At 45.9% G+C, this 20,448-nt stretch overlaps 1 protein-coding gene across 2 annotated transcripts in view; it reads left to right on the top strand.

Moving 5' to 3' along the window:
- The window catches only part of EHHADH (enoyl-CoA hydratase and 3-hydroxyacyl CoA dehydrogenase), a 29,401-nt gene extending 10,672 nt beyond the window's left edge, over positions 1-18,729 (top strand). For both annotated transcript variants that reach the window (XM_053986749.1, XM_053986750.1), the window contains exons 2-7: positions 1,146-1,249; positions 1,995-2,167; positions 3,724-3,835; positions 4,056-4,160; positions 10,128-10,469; positions 16,076-18,729. In XM_053986749.1, coding sequence (XP_053842724.1) covers positions 1,146-1,249; positions 1,995-2,167; positions 3,724-3,835; positions 4,056-4,160; positions 10,128-10,469; positions 16,076-17,346 — 2,107 coding nt within the window. In that variant the 3' untranslated portion in view covers positions 17,347-18,729. The remainder of the gene's footprint in view (positions 1-1,145; positions 1,250-1,994; positions 2,168-3,723; positions 3,836-4,055; positions 4,161-10,127; positions 10,470-16,075) is intronic.
- Positions 18,730-20,448: the final 1,719 nt, after the last annotated feature.

Raw genomic sequence — 20,448 nt, 5'->3', positions numbered from 1 at the left:
CTGCTCCTCTCCACTGGGCATCAGCAGAGCTCTGATCCCTTTTCCTCAGCACCAAGCTCACATGTGGAGCTGGGCCCATGGTTTGGAGAAGGTCTAGAAAGGAAAGCTGTTTTTATAAAGGACTGGGCAAGTGTGGATGATACTTCTTGGATATTGCTTCAGCCTTCAACTGCTTGTGGCTCAGATTTTCTGTTTCAGAGGCATCTCTACACAGAATAGTCTCTCACAAACAATATCAGTATGTGCATATATCAGTACATTTTAGTATCTAATTATATATACATAAATTTTGTATTAATATTTCTATTACTAAAGTGCTAATGCTTCTATTTTTACCTACTATTGCTATGGTTACCACCTTCTCCAAGTTCTCCAAGTCCATCCATACAAACACATGAATTAGCTTTAAAGAAGCAAATGCAAAGTGGACATTCAGTTGGATCAGACTTTTTAAATATCTGATTTGAAAAAACACTATTTATGCTTCTACAGATCCATTTTGAAATTCTTCATTAATTCTTTGTTGGCCATGTTTACTGCTGGTGTCTGCAGAGCTACCTGTTCAGTTGAGTCAAGACATGTTCTGTGTAGTGTTTCATGCCCAAATGCCCCTTGACAGGATCCCACACCAGTTTAAGTCTGGACCTATGTGCAGATCTTCACAAGATGAAAACATTATTAACATCAGCAGAGCCTGTGTCAGGTGTTTGAAAGATAACTTTTCTATCCCTAGAGCTTCTTTCAAAAAGTTCTTAGATTTTCAGTGGTTTAGCATTAATTATTTCTAAATTATGCTAAACTGTTTTCCTGAAAATCTGAATGTTTAATTCATAAAGACATCTTCAGAAGAACATTTCCCTGTGCTGCTTGTTGTGGAAACAGCAGTGTCATAGCCTGAAGATGAGTTCTTCAGGCAGTGACTGACAGGTCAGCACTCAGCCTGTTGGGTTTGAGTGCTTGTCCTTGGAGTAAGAGGGAGGCTAAGGACAGGATTCACCTGGAGAGGCTGTGGCAACAGCCGGGCATGGAGACTGCCTGTTGGACATGGTGCTCATTTTAACTGGGCTGCTCAGTGTTCAGAACACAGACCTCTTGGAAGGGGGATGTTTTGGATGGCTACTCACTGAATCTCTATTTTATTTCAGTCTGGCAGTTCTCCAGGCTTTAGAGGATGGGCTGAAGAAGGCAGAGGCAGATCCCTCAGTGAAAGCTGTTATGATTTGTGGTGAAAATGGGAAATTCAGTGCAGGTAAGACATCAAACACAGGCTGAACAAAAGATGAAACACTCTCCACACATCATATCTGAAGATTCTCTACTTCATAACACTGCTGGCAAAAGTCCTGATTTGGCTGGAAATGGCCACAAGAGAGTGTGTTTTGTCTATTTTGCTGCGCCACAATTGACATGGGGCACATGACAAGCTGGACCTTGAAATAGGTCAGAAGTAAGCTGGTCTGTTCATTCTGAAATGAGGGACAGCTGCTCAACTCCCTAACATCCTGGTGTTTCCTCAGTCTCTCTAGCTTGGTTTATGTAAAATCTCTGGACCATTTACTGGTCCAGTGTATGGAATGTACCTGGGGTGGGACAGTGGTGAATAACAGACCTCCAGATCAAGAAGCCTGAAAAGCGAGGGAATTTCTGTGGAGTTCTACATTGCTTGTTTGTAGTAACTTGCACTAAACTATTCCAGGCTCAATATCACACCAAGAATGTTTGCAAATTTCTGCAGTGACTGCATGGCCCTTACAGTTACTCCGTATTTTTGTATTCAGCCTCCCTCGGAGCTCTGTGAAAAGGACCAAAGATCCAGGGTTCCTTGAAGGTTGTCCCAAAAGGGGTTGATTCCTGTTAACCACTCTCCTGCCAGCAGCACTCTCTGCAAGGGCTTGGGCATCTGTGAGCAGCCGAGTCCAGTGGCACAGAGGGAAAGATTGTTCCAGTCACCTCCTCGCCTACTAATTCCTCCTAATCTTTTGGTACTCCCTCAGGAGCTGACATCCGAGGATTTTCCTCTCCGAAGAGACACGGAGGTGCCCTGGGCCCCATCGTGTCTCTCATCGAAAGCAGCGAGAAGCCGGTGGTGGCGGCCATCGAAGGCGTCGCTTTGGGAGGAGGCCTGGAGGTGGCGCTGGGCTGTCACTACCGCATCGCACACGTGAAGGTAACACACCCTGCGGGCCAGAGGCGCTGCTGAATCCAGGCAGAGATGGCACGAGCAGAGGGACAGGGTGCCTTTCCCGGGACCCTCTGCCCAGAGGAGAGTGGCTTTATAGCTATAGGACACAAGTCTGTGTGCTCAGACATTCTTCACCTACACCAGCACCCTTGACGTCTTTCCTAAGTCTTACTAACTAATTTCAAGTCATTTCTAAATATAAAGTAACTAGTAGGATAAGATGGCTGCGTAGAAACTTCAGAAACCAAATGTTAATTTGCCCTAGGTCTCATTATCTATATTCTGATGCAGACAGCTGTATCTTACTGACTCATGCAGCGTGACTTTCTCTTATTTATTTTTTTTCCCCAGCCCTATGAATTTTGCACTTCTTTCTGCTCATGGCCTAGTTTCTATAGGGAGTTGAAACTCAGCTAGCATGGAGCACTTATGGTTAGATTCCTCATGAGCTCTGGATCCCCAGGGAGCACTTCAACCAAAAGGCAGCTTGAAGAGCCTTCAGGAACGATCTGGGCCTTTTTTCTTCAATCCCCTCCTTCAAGGCTCAGGAATACTGAACCACCTTGAGCAGTACCTGTCTCCTTGTACAGACTCCTCACTGACAGGGCCATCCCCTCACTTCTGCTGTGAGTCACTTTCTCTGTGGCAGTGTGGGTTGCTGTAACAGCATAAAGAGATACTCCACATCATCCTCTGTGCCACCTAAGGTGAGGGCCATGAAATCATAGAATCATTAAGGTTGGAAAAGACCTCCAAGATCACTCAGTCCATCCTTTGACCAATTACCACCATGCCCACTAAACCACATCATGAAGTACCATGACTGCTGGAACTATAAGTAGTGGCCTTAAAGTAACTCAAAATCTCTTAAAAGCTGAATAGAAAATATGCAAAGTATTTTTTAAAGGCAACAAAATCTAGACAAATTTTTTTATGAGAAGACCTCCATACACTTCCAGCTGCACCTGGCTTATCTGCCGTGACTCTACCAGATATCAAATGCACCAAGAGACACGTGAAGAAAGATTAGGGAAGAGTTCAGTGGTTTTCAAAGCCAGGTTAAATGGGGTTCTGAGCAATTTGGTGTAGTGGAAGGTGTCCCTGCCCATGGCAGGTAGAGAAACAAGATGGTTTCAAGGTTCCTTCCAACTCTTTACTAAACTTGCAAGAATTAGAGTAGGGAGATGAAATTAAGCCAGTGTGCCCTCCAACAGTTGACAACAACTACTTGAAAGCATAACTGACACATGTGAATGCTGTTGGCCCTACAGCTATCCCCCAGTGCTGTACTAGCACACAAATCCTCTGAAAGGTCATGTTTTCCTTGTGCATTTGTACAGGAATCCTTCAAATGGTCAAGTGGGTTTTTTCCTTAAATATTTTATGTAGCAAAAAGCAAGGGTGAGGTTTCTATGTAGAAATTCTGAGGCTTCCTAGAGGAGCAATGTGACTCACATCTGTTTGTCTTTCCTCTATTTTGCTCAGTTTGCAATTACCACTCTTTCTGATCAGATTTTTTGTTTAATTTTACTGCATTTTAGGCTCGGATGGGTTTGCCAGAGGTCACTATAGGGTTACTTCCAGGTGCTGAAGGCACTCAGCGACTCCCCAGACTGATTGGAGTACCAGCTGCTCTGGATATGATCACTACAGGTAAGTGCTGTGTCTGTATAGAAGAATATGGCATTGAGTCATATCAGCTTGGTCCAGAAACCAGGAATCTTTTACCTGTGTGGCTGCTTGGGTTGTAATTCTACTTGCTTCCACCCATGAGGGCTAATTACCAGCTGCACAAGTCATTTGATCAGATGGAAAAGAACAAAATTGCCCATCAGGCTCCACTGTAGTCACCTTATTTCTCTTTTTATGGCAGGAAAACACATTCCAGCAACTGAAGCACTGAAGCTGGGCTTGGTTGATGAAATCGTGGAAGAAAACACCATTGAGGCAGCAATCCGTTTGGCAAACAAAGTGATTGGTGAGGAACAAATTGTAGCAGTACCAGGAAATAATTGGTGATGTTTCAGGGCTGAAAAGAGTCAGAAAAAAAGCCCACCAATTTGTTCTAATTTATATGCTCCATTCTTGAGTTTTGGCATCCATATAATATAGAATTAATTGCAGGATTTGTTTCCTGTTGTCTGAATTGAAAAAAATCAGATGCTGGAAAGCAGCAGAAATTCAAGTGAGATTGAGAGAACAGATATATATCAAGTCCTCCTGCTTTTTAATTGTATATCCAAACTCACATGCTCCTCTGGGATGTTGCACTCTGTAGGTTTTGGGGACTAAGTGCACTATCCATATATAGCTCTGGATCTCAGCTGGCATTGCACGCATTCTGGGTGCACCATCCATAATGGCTGAGCAAAAATAACTTTCTCCCTGTAGTGGAGGGGCTGGCATATCCTGTGCTCAATTTAATGATCCATGGTTTTTAAGTGACACTGTCCCTAATCCTTTGTGTGCCATGTAAAAAAAATGGCCTGTGCATATGGGAGGGATGGGGAGAGATTTTTTTCCTCCCATCTTAGAAATAACAGAATCAAATTTGCTGGAGTTAACTTAAGAGGAGGAACATTCCTTGTGCAGCATGAGGAGCATTGCCATTAGAGAAAACAGGGCATTTTCCCACTGCTGACCTCCTTGTACCTTTGGAACCTGACCACTGGATTTCATCTGGGGCTCAGTCACAGTGAGATGAATGCAGGAAACCGAAAAAAACCTTCCTGCTTTGATCACATGGCCTTTACAGGCAATGCTGTCCAAGCTGGGGTATTGGTTTTGCTCCTCCAGTTGTCTTCACTACAGATAAGGCCCCTTCTCTGTGCTAGAAGCTGAGGCAGCCTAACCTTTGTCTAGATAAGAGTGAACCATATTTTAAGGTAAATCAAAGAATGGACTGTCCTTAAATATCAATGTCTTGTACACTTCCCCACACCTTGAGATATACCAGATAGGCACCAAGGTATTCTTTGGCTGGGTTTCCTATAGCAGATGCCCATCCTTCTCACTGTATTCATCCTACAGTATGTTAGGGCTTCATTTTCTAGTACAGAATCCATGACATAAGCAGTCCTCTTTTCTCTTTCCTTTATGTCATCAGACTAAATATAATTCTTTAGCAAGAGATGGGTGATGTACTTACTGCTGCTTCTAAGAAAAACAAAGGTACTTTGGTTCGCTGGGTTTGTCTGTTTTGAATGAGAATTCTGTTGCTCCATCTGTTGGGAGAGCAGTGAAATATTACCACTCTTCTAGGCAAATTAACCCAACAAACAGTGCTCCCTGTGATGTACCCTCTGGGCTCTGAATGATGCTTTGCACGAAATCTATGCCAGTACTGATGACAGCAGCAGCAGTGTGTCATGAAATGAGTAATAGATACATTGCTGGAACTGGCAAACCAGAAGACATTCTGGATTTCAACAAATGCTATGTGCAATCAGGTGAAATTTAGATATTTGCATGCTTGTTTCTTCCATGACAGACATTGTGCAGTGGCTGACAGTCGTGAAAGCCAGCTTGGCCTTACAGGAGACCCTCAGGAAGGAAGCATTGACCACACCATTTCTTAGGATAACTTGCTTTCTGGAGTTTATGTCCACTACCAATACTGGCAAAATCCTGTTCTTTAGTTTCATCTTCATTGGAAATTGTAGCTACCAATGTGGGTTGGGTTTTTTGGTTTTTTTTGAGTTGTATAAGCATACGAGGATCCTGGCAGAAGGTCCAGCAGGGAGCTGTCCCAGTCTTACTCATTATTAGAATTTCACTGTTTATTTCTGCTTTGAGTTATCCCAGCAAAAATGAGTAATGTCATTGACGGTGTTTCACATCACACTATATATCAACTCCCACAGAACTTTAAAAATGCTTTCAGACTCTTTCCAACAGCTTTACTGGCATTTAAAGTACATTTTAACAGTGAAAACACTGGTGAGCCAGCTCATCTATTTCTTTCCTGCTTGAAAAATTTCTCATTAGACCCTGCAGAAGACCATGACAAGTTTTGATGCACCATTTACCCTCAGGTTATCTAACAATTTGAGAGATTGGTGCACCCAGGGCCTGTATGTTTCTTTTGAGTCATTCCTTGCTTTGGCCTTTGCCTAAAGTTAATGAATTTCCTGTCCTACAAAGACAAGGCAGCACTTTCATTTTTCTCCATCAAGCACTAACAGGGCTGCAGAAGAGATGACAGTCTTGTATGGCTCGTCTGGAGTTTGTTCACATGGAGTTCTCCCTTCACTGAATGATTTTCAGATAATCTTAATAAAACCAAAGAGAATGTACCCAAAAAATGCCATCACAAAATTCCACTGGCATGTGTGGAATGAAGTATTTTGTTTCTGATGAGATTTTTTTTTAAACATGAAGCTACAACTGCTGACTTCTTACAGCGCAGTCTGGCTAAATAACTGGTTTTGTCACCACTGGAATTTCTATTCCTGGGAAGGCTGTACTGCAAGATAACTCTCAAAGAATCAATTCAGAAATAATTTTCTTCTAAAGCTTTTTCAGCGCCAGAGCTGCAGTATCTCATGGCAAGAGATCAGTCTCAAATGACTGCCTTACTGTGTCAGGGGTTACTTGACTACTGTTGTGATACACAGCTCACAGAGCTACTTTTATGGCACGTTGGGAGAGCATTCTCATCCATACATTTTTATGGATTGTTCCTAATGAACACCTTCAAAAGATGCTCTGAAGTGGGTGTAGGAATACACAGAGGCAATTACTGATTCTGAGTTAGATTTTTAATTGAAAACCAGTATTTATATATTGCAGATAGGAAGCAAGAATAATTCCCTGACCTCTCAGGCAAACTGGCTTCTCCAGGTTAAAGGAAATAGCTTCACTTCTGAAGGCATTTTTAAAAAGGAATAGACAGGAGCTAAATCCGCGGGGTCAAGGAGAACGTCCTTTCATTACATTTGCTTGACAATCACTGCAGTAATCCAAAGTTGCATTTCAGGCTTTTCCCAGCTGATGGCATCACAAAATTGACAAATGGCTGGAACTGCTGGTGACATGCAGCAGCTTGCATCTCATCCTGCCCACTTCTTGTTGGCCTGCTCTGGTCTTCCTCAGCTGGAGGAGAAATTGGCTCCTGGCCTCCACACAGCAGACTTTGAAACTCTCCATATACACCCCTTGTTTTTCTGACCCCATCTGCTGATTGACCTCAGAGCAGAGCAGTACCAACTCCTTGCACCAAACAGGCAAGGAAAACCAGAGCAATTTGGAGTAGCTGAAGTCCCCCAGGTATTAATCTGTGGGGAAAGATGATGAGTTTCTGCCTGTAAGCTACTGGGAGTTGCTGCAGAGGAAGCAGTTGTTCCTTCTGAGGCTCATCAAAGCTAGGGGTGGAACAGATGCTGCTGGTGGGTAATTGCATCCTTGAAAGGGAGGCTCCTTTAGAGCTGCAAGACCTTTCCATGAGCCATCTCTGCCAAGATGCACAATATCAAGACATTTTAATCTCTCCCCAGGGCTCAAAGTTCTGGCTGACACCTTCCTTAGACAGAGACCTGGCCAAGTGTCCCTTGGACACAAAACAGAGTTTGTGAAAGGTCTGACATGGCCTGGAATTGTCTCTGGCAGCCTGAGGGGCAGGCCTCAGCTTTATTCCTCATAAATTCACAAGCAGTTCCCTGCATGAGGAACAACATTAGGCTGGCCCTGTCTCCTGGATGTGCCATCTCATAGTGTCCCAAGGGTTTACAACTCTGGGATGATATTTCTTTCTTTAAATAACATAATATTTGATACTGCCTGCATACGTGGTGCATTTGCTGATAGAAATTTTATAGACTTGATCTGCCCTTTGTGCCCCCTGGACTACAAACCTGGTAAACAAAGCAGGAGACTGTGTGAGCTCCTGTGTGTGGATGATGCTTTTCCTGCAGCACTCATGTCTGGCACTGTTCATCATCTTCCAGCTGCTTTGCTTTCAGAAATCAAGCTGCAGGTGTTGTCCCACACTGATCTCCTCTTCCCAGATTTGGATTCTGGTAATTCTTTCCTGATCATAAATATGTCCTTTATTCTTATCAGCATTGCAGAAGCTAAGATACTGCACAGAGGTGCTGTAGAAAACCTATTTAGTTTGCAGCTAAAATAAGAGTTTTATTACAGGACCCTGAGTTTATTTTTTTTTTAGTCTGAGGAACTGTCTGCTGTCCCCCATCATTATTTGTGCTTACAGTACTGTTTGCTGTCTGAAGACAAAGCTTAAAGGCTTCCAGTGGTATTCCTTTTTTCCAGCCCTTTCCACTGGATGTCATATGAAGTCCCTTGATCTGCCCAATCTTCCAGCCATCAGATCAGCTTTCTGGGACAAGCCTGAGCTTTCCTCTTGTGATGGAATATAACCCACTATTTAAGTCCTAAATAAAGAACTGCAGATAAAGAGCATTTCTGGGTTAAAAACTTAGGGGAAAAAATTATTCCAAAATAAAGGAACATTATCCTGACTAAATCCTGCAATACTGGCTGATACAAATTATATCCACTGTCAATGTGAAAACATTTTTATGAACTGTGATTACAAGGGAAGCTACTTACACAGTGAGTGTTCATCTTTTTGTGCTCACTAAGAGGCTTAATTAAAAACCTGAGCTCTGAAGACCTTTGTTACAAGAAATCAGTGTATTAACTCATCCTGGAAACTTGTATTTCAGTTTCTCCTAAGCATTGCTCAGTCTTGGAGGAAGAGCTAGAGTGAGGACATGTATCTCAGGCAGCCATGCCTGCAGTGCTGCCATTATTCCTGCTCTTCAATATCCCCTGTAGGATTTCCTGAGTATTCTGCTGGTGCACTGGCACTTCCCTAGCTCAGACAACAGGAAGAGAAAGGGGAGCCAGATGCAATATGCTGCCTTGTAAGGAAGTGTGCCCCCATGGCAGAGCTCATCTAAGAGGCCAGAGCAATGAGACACTGTCCCCAGAGAGCTTCAGCATAAGGTTCTCAGCCCACAACCTGACTTTGGTGGCAGTCCTGGCTGCTTCTGGGGACAGCACTAGCAATCCATGCAGTGCCATGCTGCAGTTAATGATCTGGATATGGCTGTGATGACAGCAGGGTCTTTGTGAGAATGCTGCAGTATCAAGGGGATACCTCCTGAATTGCTGATCTTGTTCCTCCGTGGTCTTTACTGAGCAAGCTGCCTTTAGAGCAGAGGAACACCTGAGTATGGCCAGGTCTGTACTTACAAAGAAGATAGAGAATTTTGGCATCTGAACCATAACTATGTTCTCTCAATTAAAACCCTTTCTAGGTATCACCATAGCAACCTCTCTCTGTAATAAACTTCACATATTTGTGTGGCTGCTTGATTCATCCCTTGCTGACACAAACATGAACTCTCCCATTTGCTGCCCAACTCATGCTGAGTGAGATCTCCTTTTGGTTGGTCCCAAAGTGACTTGAGGGGCTCCTTCAGTTGGGGAAGAAGTCAGGGTGTTTTCCAGTCTCTTGTCAATGTCTGGGTCAGGCCTCTGGCTGGAATGCCTCTGGCTAGTGTCAACTGGATCCTGAATACTAAACAATACTGGAGGAAAACTTCGTTACTGAGCCTATAGAAAGATCCATATGAAAGTGGCAGCTAGGACTGTAGAGAACTGGAAAGTCAGGGCACTCTGAAGCTGAGCAAAGGAAGGAGAGAATTACTTATTTGAAAATAAAGTCTTACTTTTTTTGAAGTCTGAGAAGGGACTTGAAAAATCGTAATTGTCAGAGCAAGCAGAAATAAGGAGAAATGTCAGAAGCTTTAGTTCTAGACCCAGCTCACTGTGCCATGCAAGCCCTCATGCAGTGGGAGTTGGAGAAGAAGAGGCAGACTGCCGTCCCAGCCTGTGGAAAAGGGTCTGGAAGTCTGGAAAGGCTACATCTGAAAAGATGTGGATGCTTTGTTCCGTAACTCCATCTCTCTCTCCCCAGGTCAGCCCCTGGGACCCCGCAGGCTCAGCCTTAAGCCAGTTCCCAAAGTGCCCGACATGGAAGCGTTTCTGCGTGAAGCTCTTGTGAAGGTGAAGAAACAGGCGCGGGGGTGCCTGGCTCCGGAGCTGTGCTTCCAGGCCGTGCGAGCCGCCGCCGAGAGGCCCTTTGCCGAGGGGGTGCGGCGGGAGCGGGAGCTGTTCCAGGTGCTGCTGACCTCGGGGCAGGCCCGGGCGCTGCAGTACGCCTTCTTCGCCGAGAGAGCCGTGCGCAGGTGGGCAACTCCCGGCGGAGCCTCCTGGAGCAGCGCTGCCCCGCAGCCCGTGCGCAAGGCCGCCGTCATAGGTAAGGACAGCGAACGGCCGGGATGGGCACTGAGCACAGCCAGCAGCTCCGCCGGGAGTCCCCAGCTCGCACCCTTCACTCCCACAGATGCTCCACACCCATTGGTGAAGTTGTCACTGCACTGGGAGGCTCCAAATTCAGATGGCAGCTCACATGCCACTAGATTAGCGCCTGATGTGTCCTCTTCCTTTGGAAAAATAGCTTTCTCTCACTTCAGAGACAGCTTCGTGTGGGGACCATAAGCAGCCTGCTCCCTTTTAAACAACAAGACCCAGTTTTGCTTTGTGCTAGAAGCAGGTCTGTAGGAAATTCTCCTCCTCCTGGTCTAGTTCTGTACTGCAAGTGCATGTGCACAGAGTCATTCAGGGATATATTAATACAAAAATGTTTTGACAGCTGTATTTTAAGAAGATTTCATCTCACTGGGATCCACTCCTGCCATTTTGTAGCCCAGCAAGATAATGCCTTCATTAATTTTTTATAAGAGCAATTTAAATAAAACCTTCAGTGCACTGCTGAGATTAAAAAAAAAAAATATCTTTCAGCTCTAGCTGTTGATAGTAGCACTCAAAAATGGTTAGACAAGTAATGGAGCACTTGGAAAACATCCATTCTGTTTCAAGAAAATCTCACCAGATCAACACTGCTTTTTTTCCTGGGTACTTCTCATGGCTCTTGAGCTGTCTGACAACTCATTTTAGGCCACAGAGATTTTTTTTTAAGTTCTCTTCATTAGCTGCCATGCCATATTTTTAATAGAAATGGCGTTTTAAACATCAGTCCACAAACCCTGTGAGAAGGATCTGTGGCTGTTAAAACATTCGGGTAAAGAGGCATTAATTGTTACCAGATTTGTCCTATGACTTGAAGAGCACAGAAGTTTGGACACACACTTTTGTCAGTCCCACAGAGGTCAGTCCTGCAGTGCGTGCTTTGACAGGAGGGTCCGTGTTGTAGTTTGGGGGAATGACCAGGTGACCAGGAGGAACATTCTCTGCTCCGTGCTGCTAAACCATGCCAGAACAACACACTTGCAAAGACCTAATCACAGTGACAGTTTAGCTAGAAGGGCTGTTAGGGCTGAGCTTCCTATTTTGGGTCTGTAACTGAGCTAGAGGGAATTCTGAGGACAAATGCAACCTCTATTTGAAAGTTTCTAGTAGAAACATCGTCTCTACTTTATTTCCAAGCAGAATTGGTTGGGCTGCATGTCTCTTTCATTGGATTAAGTATTTGCCACTTATCTCTGAACAGATTTCTGAATTATAGTCTGAAATTGCCCCGGCCTCACCTCCAGGTTTCAGTGTTTTCATAGCTGATTACAGACAATGCCCAAGTTAACTCCTCCTTCTGCAGAAAAAATAAACTAAGTGCTTTGATACTTCTGCTGCAAAGCATAATCTGCCACACTCTGGTCATTTGATTTACCCTGAACTTTCCCAAATTTTTCAACATGTCATAAAATGTGCATAGCCAAAGTGGGAGCAGCATTCCAGGAGTATTTACACCATAGCCAGGTACCAAGAGGTTTCTTCCTTGCTCCTGCTTAGCATGCCTAGGGTAACAGGCAACCTTGATATTAGCCACATTCAACACATCCAGTTAATTATTTACTGGCAGGGAGCAGCTGCACCCCAGGGATGGGAAGCCATGGGCAGAACCACAGAATCCTTGAGGCAAGAAGGCACCTCTGAATGTCATCTTGTCCAACATCTCTTCTAACATGGGGTCACCTAGAGCCACTTGCTCAGGACCATGTCCAGACAGCTCTTGAACATCTCCAAGGATGAAGACTCGACAGCTTCTCCAGGCAGCCTGTGCCGGTGCTCAGTCAGCCCCACACTAAAAAGAATTGTTGGGCAGTTAGAGAAAGATGCTGCTTCCATTTAGGCTCCTCAGAAATCATGCAGACCCCACTTTCCCACAGACAGTGCTGTGCTGTTTCACACACTAAAACCATGTTGCATTATGCTGCTGCTTCCATCTCTTATTGCTGCACTGTGAGAAGCAACTGAGAAGATCATGTTGACTTTTCCATGTTGACTTTTTGTTTCCTTTGCTTTTGCTGTTCTGAACTCTTGGCTCCCACCTCTTTTCACTTTCTCTGGTTCCTCAACACCCAGGAAGAAGGTTCTTTTCTCTCTGTCCCTTGCAGCTGCATCTCCCCACAGCTCCCTGCTTGCCTGGAGTATCACATTATTTCTGCTTGAAACTGATACCCTGAAACAGAGAAAGCAGCAGCCTCAGTCTACAACAGCCCATTACTGCCAATTGCTTATTGTTGTTTTTATCAGGAAAACCAGAACAGTTCTTGCATATTTTTACCAATCTATAAAGGATTATTTCAATTGCCAGGCATTTTAATGTCCAAATATTCATTGTAGTTCAGAGTGTTTTCTACAGAGAGGTATTTCTGTAGTGCGCAACTGTACATGATCTGCCTTGTACATATTTCAATTTCTTTTGTTTTGAAATTTGTATTTTAAAGTCCTTCAATTAATTTTGTATGATTTTTCATATTCTGAGTACCTCACGTGACAAATCAATAATTAACCATCATTATTCACTCAGCTTGCCCAGCAAATGGATTTGTCATACCCATATTTGGCCTGAAACTACATATGTACAAGTGTAGTTTTAATTATATGTCAAAGCTTCATTTCACAATAAAAGACAAGGAGTAGGATGGCTGGGCACTGTTCTTGCTCCTCAAGCAGATTTCAGTCTTTTTTGGAAAGCTGTGCCTTGGACATGAAATTAGTCCCCTGCATGGAAGAGGAAAATATAGGGGTTTTCCTGGTTTGGGGAAGGGAGAACATTATTGAGTAAGAAAATGCAACATACAGCAGAAATTCTGGAGCAGTTCCTCACTGTGTTCAGTCTGTGTGATCTGAGCTGAGCATGAGACATCTCCCTTCCTCTTTCTTCCACAGCCTTCTACACATGTAAGGCCTAATGATCCCCTGCCATTTTTCTGCTCTAACATATTCTTCCCCAAGATCACTTGCCTTTCTGAATTGCAGAAGAGGAGTCCTCGGAAATGCCTCTTTTGCTGCTAGATAGCCAAAGCTCTCCTTAGTTCTATAGCCCGATTTTAGGAAATATTTCCAGGGGAATCATGCTGTGCAAGCTCTAATGTAACAAACCCTTGGGGCTTTCATTACTCTCTCTGCCAGCTTCATTAAACATCATTTCATACAGGCCATTGCAGAGTTCTGGAGGAAGTTGAGAGACAGCTTTTCTAGGTCAGAAACAAGCATGGCAAGCTCATGTCTTATCTATATGTTCCCGTGGCCTAGAAAGTGTAGTACTACAAGCATGTGTGCCTGTCTCTCATGGGATGGCTAAAACCTACATGGAGTACTCATGATGAAAGCAACCAGGGGAATCACCTGCCTCCACTGCAGAGCTTCCCTGGGAAAGAAGCTTGGGGAACACCTGCTCACAAAAGTGGTTTTGATTTAGGAAAAGGCAGTGTGTTCATATGGCAAGGGAATCACTAGGATTTCAGTCACGAGACTGAAGCTGGGAGGATCAGGAGTGCATAAGACTCAGGATGTGTGGAGAACTTGGAAATTCTAGAGAGAAACCCCAGGCCTCCATGGTGGGAAGGAAGAGACTTCAAGAGGGAGCCATGTGGGACTGCAAACACTTCAGCTTGATGTCTAAAGAGAGCCTGACAGATGGGGCTGGGTTTGGGGGGTGAGTTACCCTCCTGCACTGCAGGAAGAAAGCACTTTGTGTGGCTCACCAGAGCCAGGGAAAACCTGTCCCTAATTGTACCTGCTCCTGCATCAAAGGCTCTGGAGACTGAGCATGGTGGGAGGAGCTACTCACATTCAGTTTTTTTCAGCCAGCAAACCACAGACACTGAATTACTAAGAGTTGGTTGATGTTATTCTGGATTTATTTTCAAATTAGTTTTCAGCAGAACTTGATTATGAAGTAGCAAATCTAATTTCCTAGAAAGGAACTTCAGCATTTGCTCGGGAGTGTAATGATGGTTTGTAAGCAGGCTGCCAGCTAGTGATGCCAATAAAAACTATCTTCTGGTGGCTAAGCAGGGAATGTTTGAACTGTCTTGTGTGCACACAAGCTGAAGGTGGGCAGAACTAAACCAAGAGTGTGTAGCATGCAGGAAAAACAGTCTACCTTGTCTGACCTTGGTTGCTGGAACTTGTTTAAATGATGACATCATTTCAGCTCTTCTTTACAAAGCTGATTTAGACAAAATTTTTAATCCCCTGGTTTCTGTTTATTTGTTTAGCTGACTTTCATTTGTAAACCTGAGATTTAAAAAATCATTTTTACAGAATTATAACAAACCTATACTTTGTCTGGTTGCTGCTATATTTAGGATATTAATAATCCTTCCATTCAGAGGCTCCGCACTTTCAAAGCTGGTAAAATTGTGCTGACCTTCCCTCACTAGTTTGTATTAATTTAGTTGGAAAAGCCTCCACCATGGGAGAGCAGGATAAGTGGTGTGGGTCATGTGTCACAGGAAAGTGCAGGTTCATTTAATGCCACAGAGGACAGAGCTGGTGCAAAGGATCAAGCCAGTGATCTCTACACTGGCATTCCCTGGGGGTATGAGCTGGGGGTAGCACATTTACAGACCTTGGAGGAAAAAAATTACAGTGTGAATGGATTCTCAGTTACAGGAATTCTGCACAAAAGCTTTAACTGTGTGGTTGGACAAGGAAAACTGACTTTGAGAATCTCCAGAAGTTGGGAATGGCCTGTGTTGGAGGGCTTGAAGAGTTCCTGGTGGGCAGAGGTACCTGACAGGAAGTGAACAAAGGCAAAAGGCTACTGATGTGGCTGCGTGATTTAAAAGGAGAGAGAAGATGTTGAAATCTAGATTAAGAGCACTGCATTAGTTCCATCCCGTTTGACCAGGCACTGAGAGACACAGGAGGCCTAAGAGACAAAGTTTAGAGCAGATCAGCATCCAAGTCTTTACAGAAATAGCAGCCAAATTTTTTTTTGCTTCAAAAATCACGCAATGAAGCACAGAGGGAGAAAAGGAGGGAGACAAAGAGGAAACTTGGAAGGACGAGGGAGAAACCAACTCTTTGAACTTTGCCAGTGTCAAAATCTCTGGGGAACTGAATCTGTTCAATGCCCATAACAGACACAGACAATCTCACAGGAACAGTGAGGCACTGATATCCTCAGGGTGAAATCTTGCTTTGAACCTGCCTGCAGAAAGTCATAACAGGGTTGCAGATGTAACTCAGAGTTTCTCTCTTTGATCCCCAGGTTCTCACTCCTCAATGATCCTGGTTTCCATAGGTATAAAACTTTGCAGAGATAAGACATGAATCACACGATCTGTGCACACTCGGTGAATCCCACTGGCATTTTGTAAGCTTGTGAGGGTACTAACTCGCCTTTGTGCTACCTCTTTTCAAACATTTAGGCTCACTGAAAGAGCAAATTCACCTTCCTTTTTCCCAGTCTTTAGTATCTGTTTTCTATGTGTGCACTACTTGTTTTCAAGAGGCCTCCACCTTTTATCCTGGAGATACAAAGGAAATGCTACTTTCAAGAGATTAATTTTCAATTCATAGTCTTTGATTCTATCTTGCTTTTATCCCTAGGGCTGGGAACGATGGGCCGAGGCATTGTGACTTCTCTGGTTAAGGCCAACATACCTTTGGTAGCCCTGGAGCAGGATCTGGAATATCTGAACAAGGGAAGAAAAGCTGTGATGCTCCTTTTGGAACGTGAGGCTATGAAAATGGAGGGGGGTGCCCAGACCCTGGATTTCCATAACCCTGCACGTCTCCAGTTCACTGTGGACTTTGATCTGTTGCGTGATGTAGACCTAGTCATCGAGGCTGTGTTTGAGAACATGGCACTGAAGAAGGAAATATTCCACAAGCTGTCAAAGATCTGCAAGCCAGGAGCCTTGCTGTGTACAAACACATCAGCCCTGAACATCGACGAAATAGCTTCTGCCACGAGCTGCCCACAGCAGGTCATTGGCACCCACTTCTTCTCCCCTGCCCACGTGATGAGGCTGCTGGAAATCATCTACGGCCGCCACACGTCCCCCACCGCCATCGCCACTGCTATGCAGCTGGCCAAAGCCCTGAAAAAAGTGGGAGTGGTGGTAGGGAATTGTTTTGGGTTTGTTGGGAATCGCATGATGTTTCCGTACGTCCAACAAGCAGTTTTCCTTTTAGAGGAAGGAAGCAGACCAGAAGCAGTAGATCAGGTTCTTGAAGATTTTGGGTTTAAGATAGGCCCTTTCCGCATGTCTGACCTGGCTGGGCTGGATGTGGGCTGGAGGTCTCGGAAGGATCAGGGCCTGACTGGGCCATCCCTCCCCGCAGGCACGCCGGCCCGGCAGCGGCACGGGCAACGCTACAGCCCCCTGCCAGACCTCCTGTGTGAGCAGGGCCGCTTCGGCCAGAAAACCGGCAAGGGCTGGTACCAGTACGAGAAGGCTGGGGGCAGGACAGCCACGCCAGACCCATGGCTCCACAACTTCCTGTCCCAGTACAGAGACACCCATCGCATCAAGACCCGCTTTATAGACCAGGAGGAAATCCTGGAGCGGTGTTTGTTTTCCCTCATCAACGAGGGGTTTGCCATCCTGGATGAGGGAATAGCATCAGGCCCAGAGCACCTGGATGTCATTTACATCAATGGCTATGGGTGGCCGAAGCACAGGGGCGGCCCCATGTTCTACGCCTCCACTGTGGGGCTCTCCCGCGTGCTGGCTAAACTGCAGAAATACTCCGAGGCCCACCCTGATGTGCCCGGGCTACAGCCCAGTGCCTTTCTGAAAAAGCTGGTGGCTGTGGGGAACCCCCCACTCAAGGAGTGGATGTCCTACCTCAGCCGGCAGAGCCCCAAGCTGTGATTCCTCTGACGGAGGCTGATCTCCTGAAACTGGTGCTTCAATTGCACTGCCTCTTCCAATAAAACCCAAAGTGCTACAGGCCCATAAACAAAGCCACGGGCCTTCCGAGACCTTTGCAGGGAATCATTTTGGCTGATAATTGATCTCAGTCCCCTACCTGCTGTAGGTCACCACTGCCTTCATCCAGCCTTCTCTCTCAGCCCCAGCCTCACTCACTGTCTTCACACACTGCTGTGTAAAGGCCTGTCTCATTTTGCACTGCCTGCAGGTCATCACAGCTGTACTCCTCTTCCAGTCTGTCTTTGGGGAAGGCAGGGAGCAGCATTTACGGCCCACAATGCAAGTAATGGTTGGAGCCAAGAAAATTAGGATCACAGTTCAATCAACACCTGCCGGATCTACCAAACCCTGTCTTCAACCTATTTCCCAGTTTGTTTCAGTTCTTTCTTGTGCAGCCACCTCCCCTCAATTCCCTGCTCTTCTGCAGCCAGCCAACTGGAATCTGCTGTGGGACAGATGGCACAAGGGTGCAGCAGCTTTCAGCGGTAAAGTCAAATGAAGTGGAGAGAGCAGGTTTGGGCAGAGAGCAAGGGGCAGTCCCTTGCTGTCCCCTGGTACTGTCTCTTCTCCCTGCTGCAGAGGAAGCTCTAATAAATGCCAGGAAACCACAAATACATCAGCCTGACTAACCTGCCCCGTGGTGCTTTCTGCATCCAGACTCTATCCGCTGTTACCATTATCCCCACCTGGCTTTGTCCAAGCAGAAACATCTTCTGGCATCCCTTCAGTGTGGAAATGTGTTGCCATCACTCCCAGCATCTTGCTTGACTACAGCTACCAGGTCTTGGGGCTCAACAGGCTCTAATTGACCAGCTTGAATCATGGCCTGGCACTGACCAGGTTTTCCCATGATCAGAGGGTGCACTGGGAAGGGCACGGCACAAGAGCTGTGCAGGCAGGGACACTGCTTGCAGGCAGGCAGGGAGGTGGCAGACCTCTAGCAAAGGGCAGAGCAGAGTGAGAGGGAGCCAAACTAGCTCCAGGCTTGATGCTTTGGGACAAAGTCTCCCATGTCACATGTCTAGTGAACGTATCTTCTGGTTTGTTGTGGGAAATAGGTTGGTCTGTATTCCCTTCTCAGGCACACTGGATGTTTAACTTTTGATTTTTATTTAATTAAACTGCTTTGATTATCTAATGACAGATTATATGGTGTCACATGAGATAGTGGGGAAAAAAAAAAAGCAAATGTGCTTGGTTTTTGTTTTTTCCCCATCCCTTCTTTACATTATGGAATTAGATAATTTTCCTGTTTCTGGAAGAGTTTGTGTTTGAAAAGGGTGCATACCTCTTTTGTCTAAATACATTTTATTTTGCCCTTTGTCTACTTCTGTCCACCAGTGAATGAAGGAGCAAAATAGAGGGCAGGAAACCCATCAGGAGTTACAAGCCAACCCAAGTGCCTGGTTCCAGGGAGGACTTTTCTCCAGGACTGGAGAAGGAGTCACGCTATGCCCAGCAAACTGGGGCAGTTTGCCCCTTATCACTCAGGTGCCACAGCTGAGAGCAATCCAGCTTGGCTCAGAGGTGAAGCACTACTTCCACACGAGCAGGCTCTGCATGACACATTACACAACAGCCCTGGCCGTGCTGGCGGCTGGTTTGTCATCCCCAGGACAGCTCTGGACACGATGCCCTGCCCGGGCTAACCTCCCTTCTCCTGTGCCTCGTGCCGTGCTGCTCACCCGCACTGGGGATCAGTTGGGAAAGGGCAATTCCCTTGCAGCAGGAGGCTGTGGAGCAGAGGACGTGACCTTCCTCTGGAACTGCAATGTTATCCCAGGATAACACCAGCTTCTATCCTGGAGCTGAAATGCTTCTCGTCACCTGCAGCACCTGTGTGCTGGTGCCTTTCATGGGTCCGTTTCCCTCATCAGGAATTGCTGAGAACAGAGGTTGTTCACACCAGTAATGTCTCTCCTGACAGAAGTTCATTTGTAAATTCGCATCGACCAAGGCAGCCCAGCATCGATCGTTCTGTCTGCCTGACGTCCCAGCAGCCAGCGGTGACACTGCTGCCGCCGGGAGGTCGCATTCCCAGCTCCGGGAGGGCGGGGGCAGTGCGTGGGAGCCCCGGCCTCTGGCCTGCTCCGCTCCCGGCAGCGCAGAGCGCGCCCAAGGGCAACCACAGCTCCTTGACCGTCAGCCCTGCAGGGCAGCCTGATCCAAAGCCCTTGGTGCCTGCTGACAAGCAGCCCAAGCAGCAACCACCAGCCTGTTCTGTGAGCTTCTTCGGTAAATTTTTAGCAGCCTTGCACAGTCCCCATCAGCTCAAATGTGCAGTGATGCCAGAAATATACCCATGAGTGAAATGTTTCTTCATTTAACAGGAGAGAACACAGCCCCGTGCAGAGGAGAACTTGATAACCACTTGGTACAGGATTAATTTTCCCACCTGTCTTTTTAAACCACTTAACCATTTTCACTCAGTAGGAAAATATCTGTTAAAAATGTTTTCCAGGTAAAACTATCCCTACAGGTGAGGAATGTCCCCAGCTCTGCACACTTCCTGCATGTCTGACTATTTCAAGCTATCCATGAGCCGAGGTTATACGGTTCTCTGGTATGGTGAGGCTGTGGTGACACACAATGGGAGCTGGCTCCAATCCATCCTTAATCCTTGGGCCCTGCTTTTGCTTTCATGTGGTGTCTAGCTGCATGTCTGTGCTTTCTGCACAGCAGGATGCTTGCTTTCAGTCTGAGGAGATGTGGTGTCGGCCCTGTGAGCACCCGTGGCCTCCCTCATGCAGCTGCAGGATTGTTAGATATCTTTAATTAAGTCAGTGAACTCTGCCAGTGCAGCAGATGCCTCCATTAACTGCTCAGCCACAGGCATTGTGCAGAACAGTAGCGAATGGGAGTGCACCAAAGGGGAGGATTGCCTTGGCTTTGATCGGAGTCCCCTGCAGCACTGGCCCTTCAAAGGGAGGCAGAGAGCTCCCTGCCTCAGGCTGCTCAGAAGTGCAGTCCTGCATGCCCAAATTGGATGGGGCACTTGGGTCTTGCCAGAAACACCTACCGCTCTTTCAGTAACCCACACTT

The sequence above is a fragment of the Vidua macroura genome, chromosome 10 (assembly GCF_024509145.1).
Source record: "Vidua macroura isolate BioBank_ID:100142 chromosome 10, ASM2450914v1, whole genome shotgun sequence".
Taxonomy (NCBI): Eukaryota; Metazoa; Chordata; class Aves; order Passeriformes; family Viduidae; genus Vidua; species Vidua macroura.
Note: the sequence above shows the minus strand (reverse complement) of the source record. Positions and strands in the feature narration are given on the sequence as shown.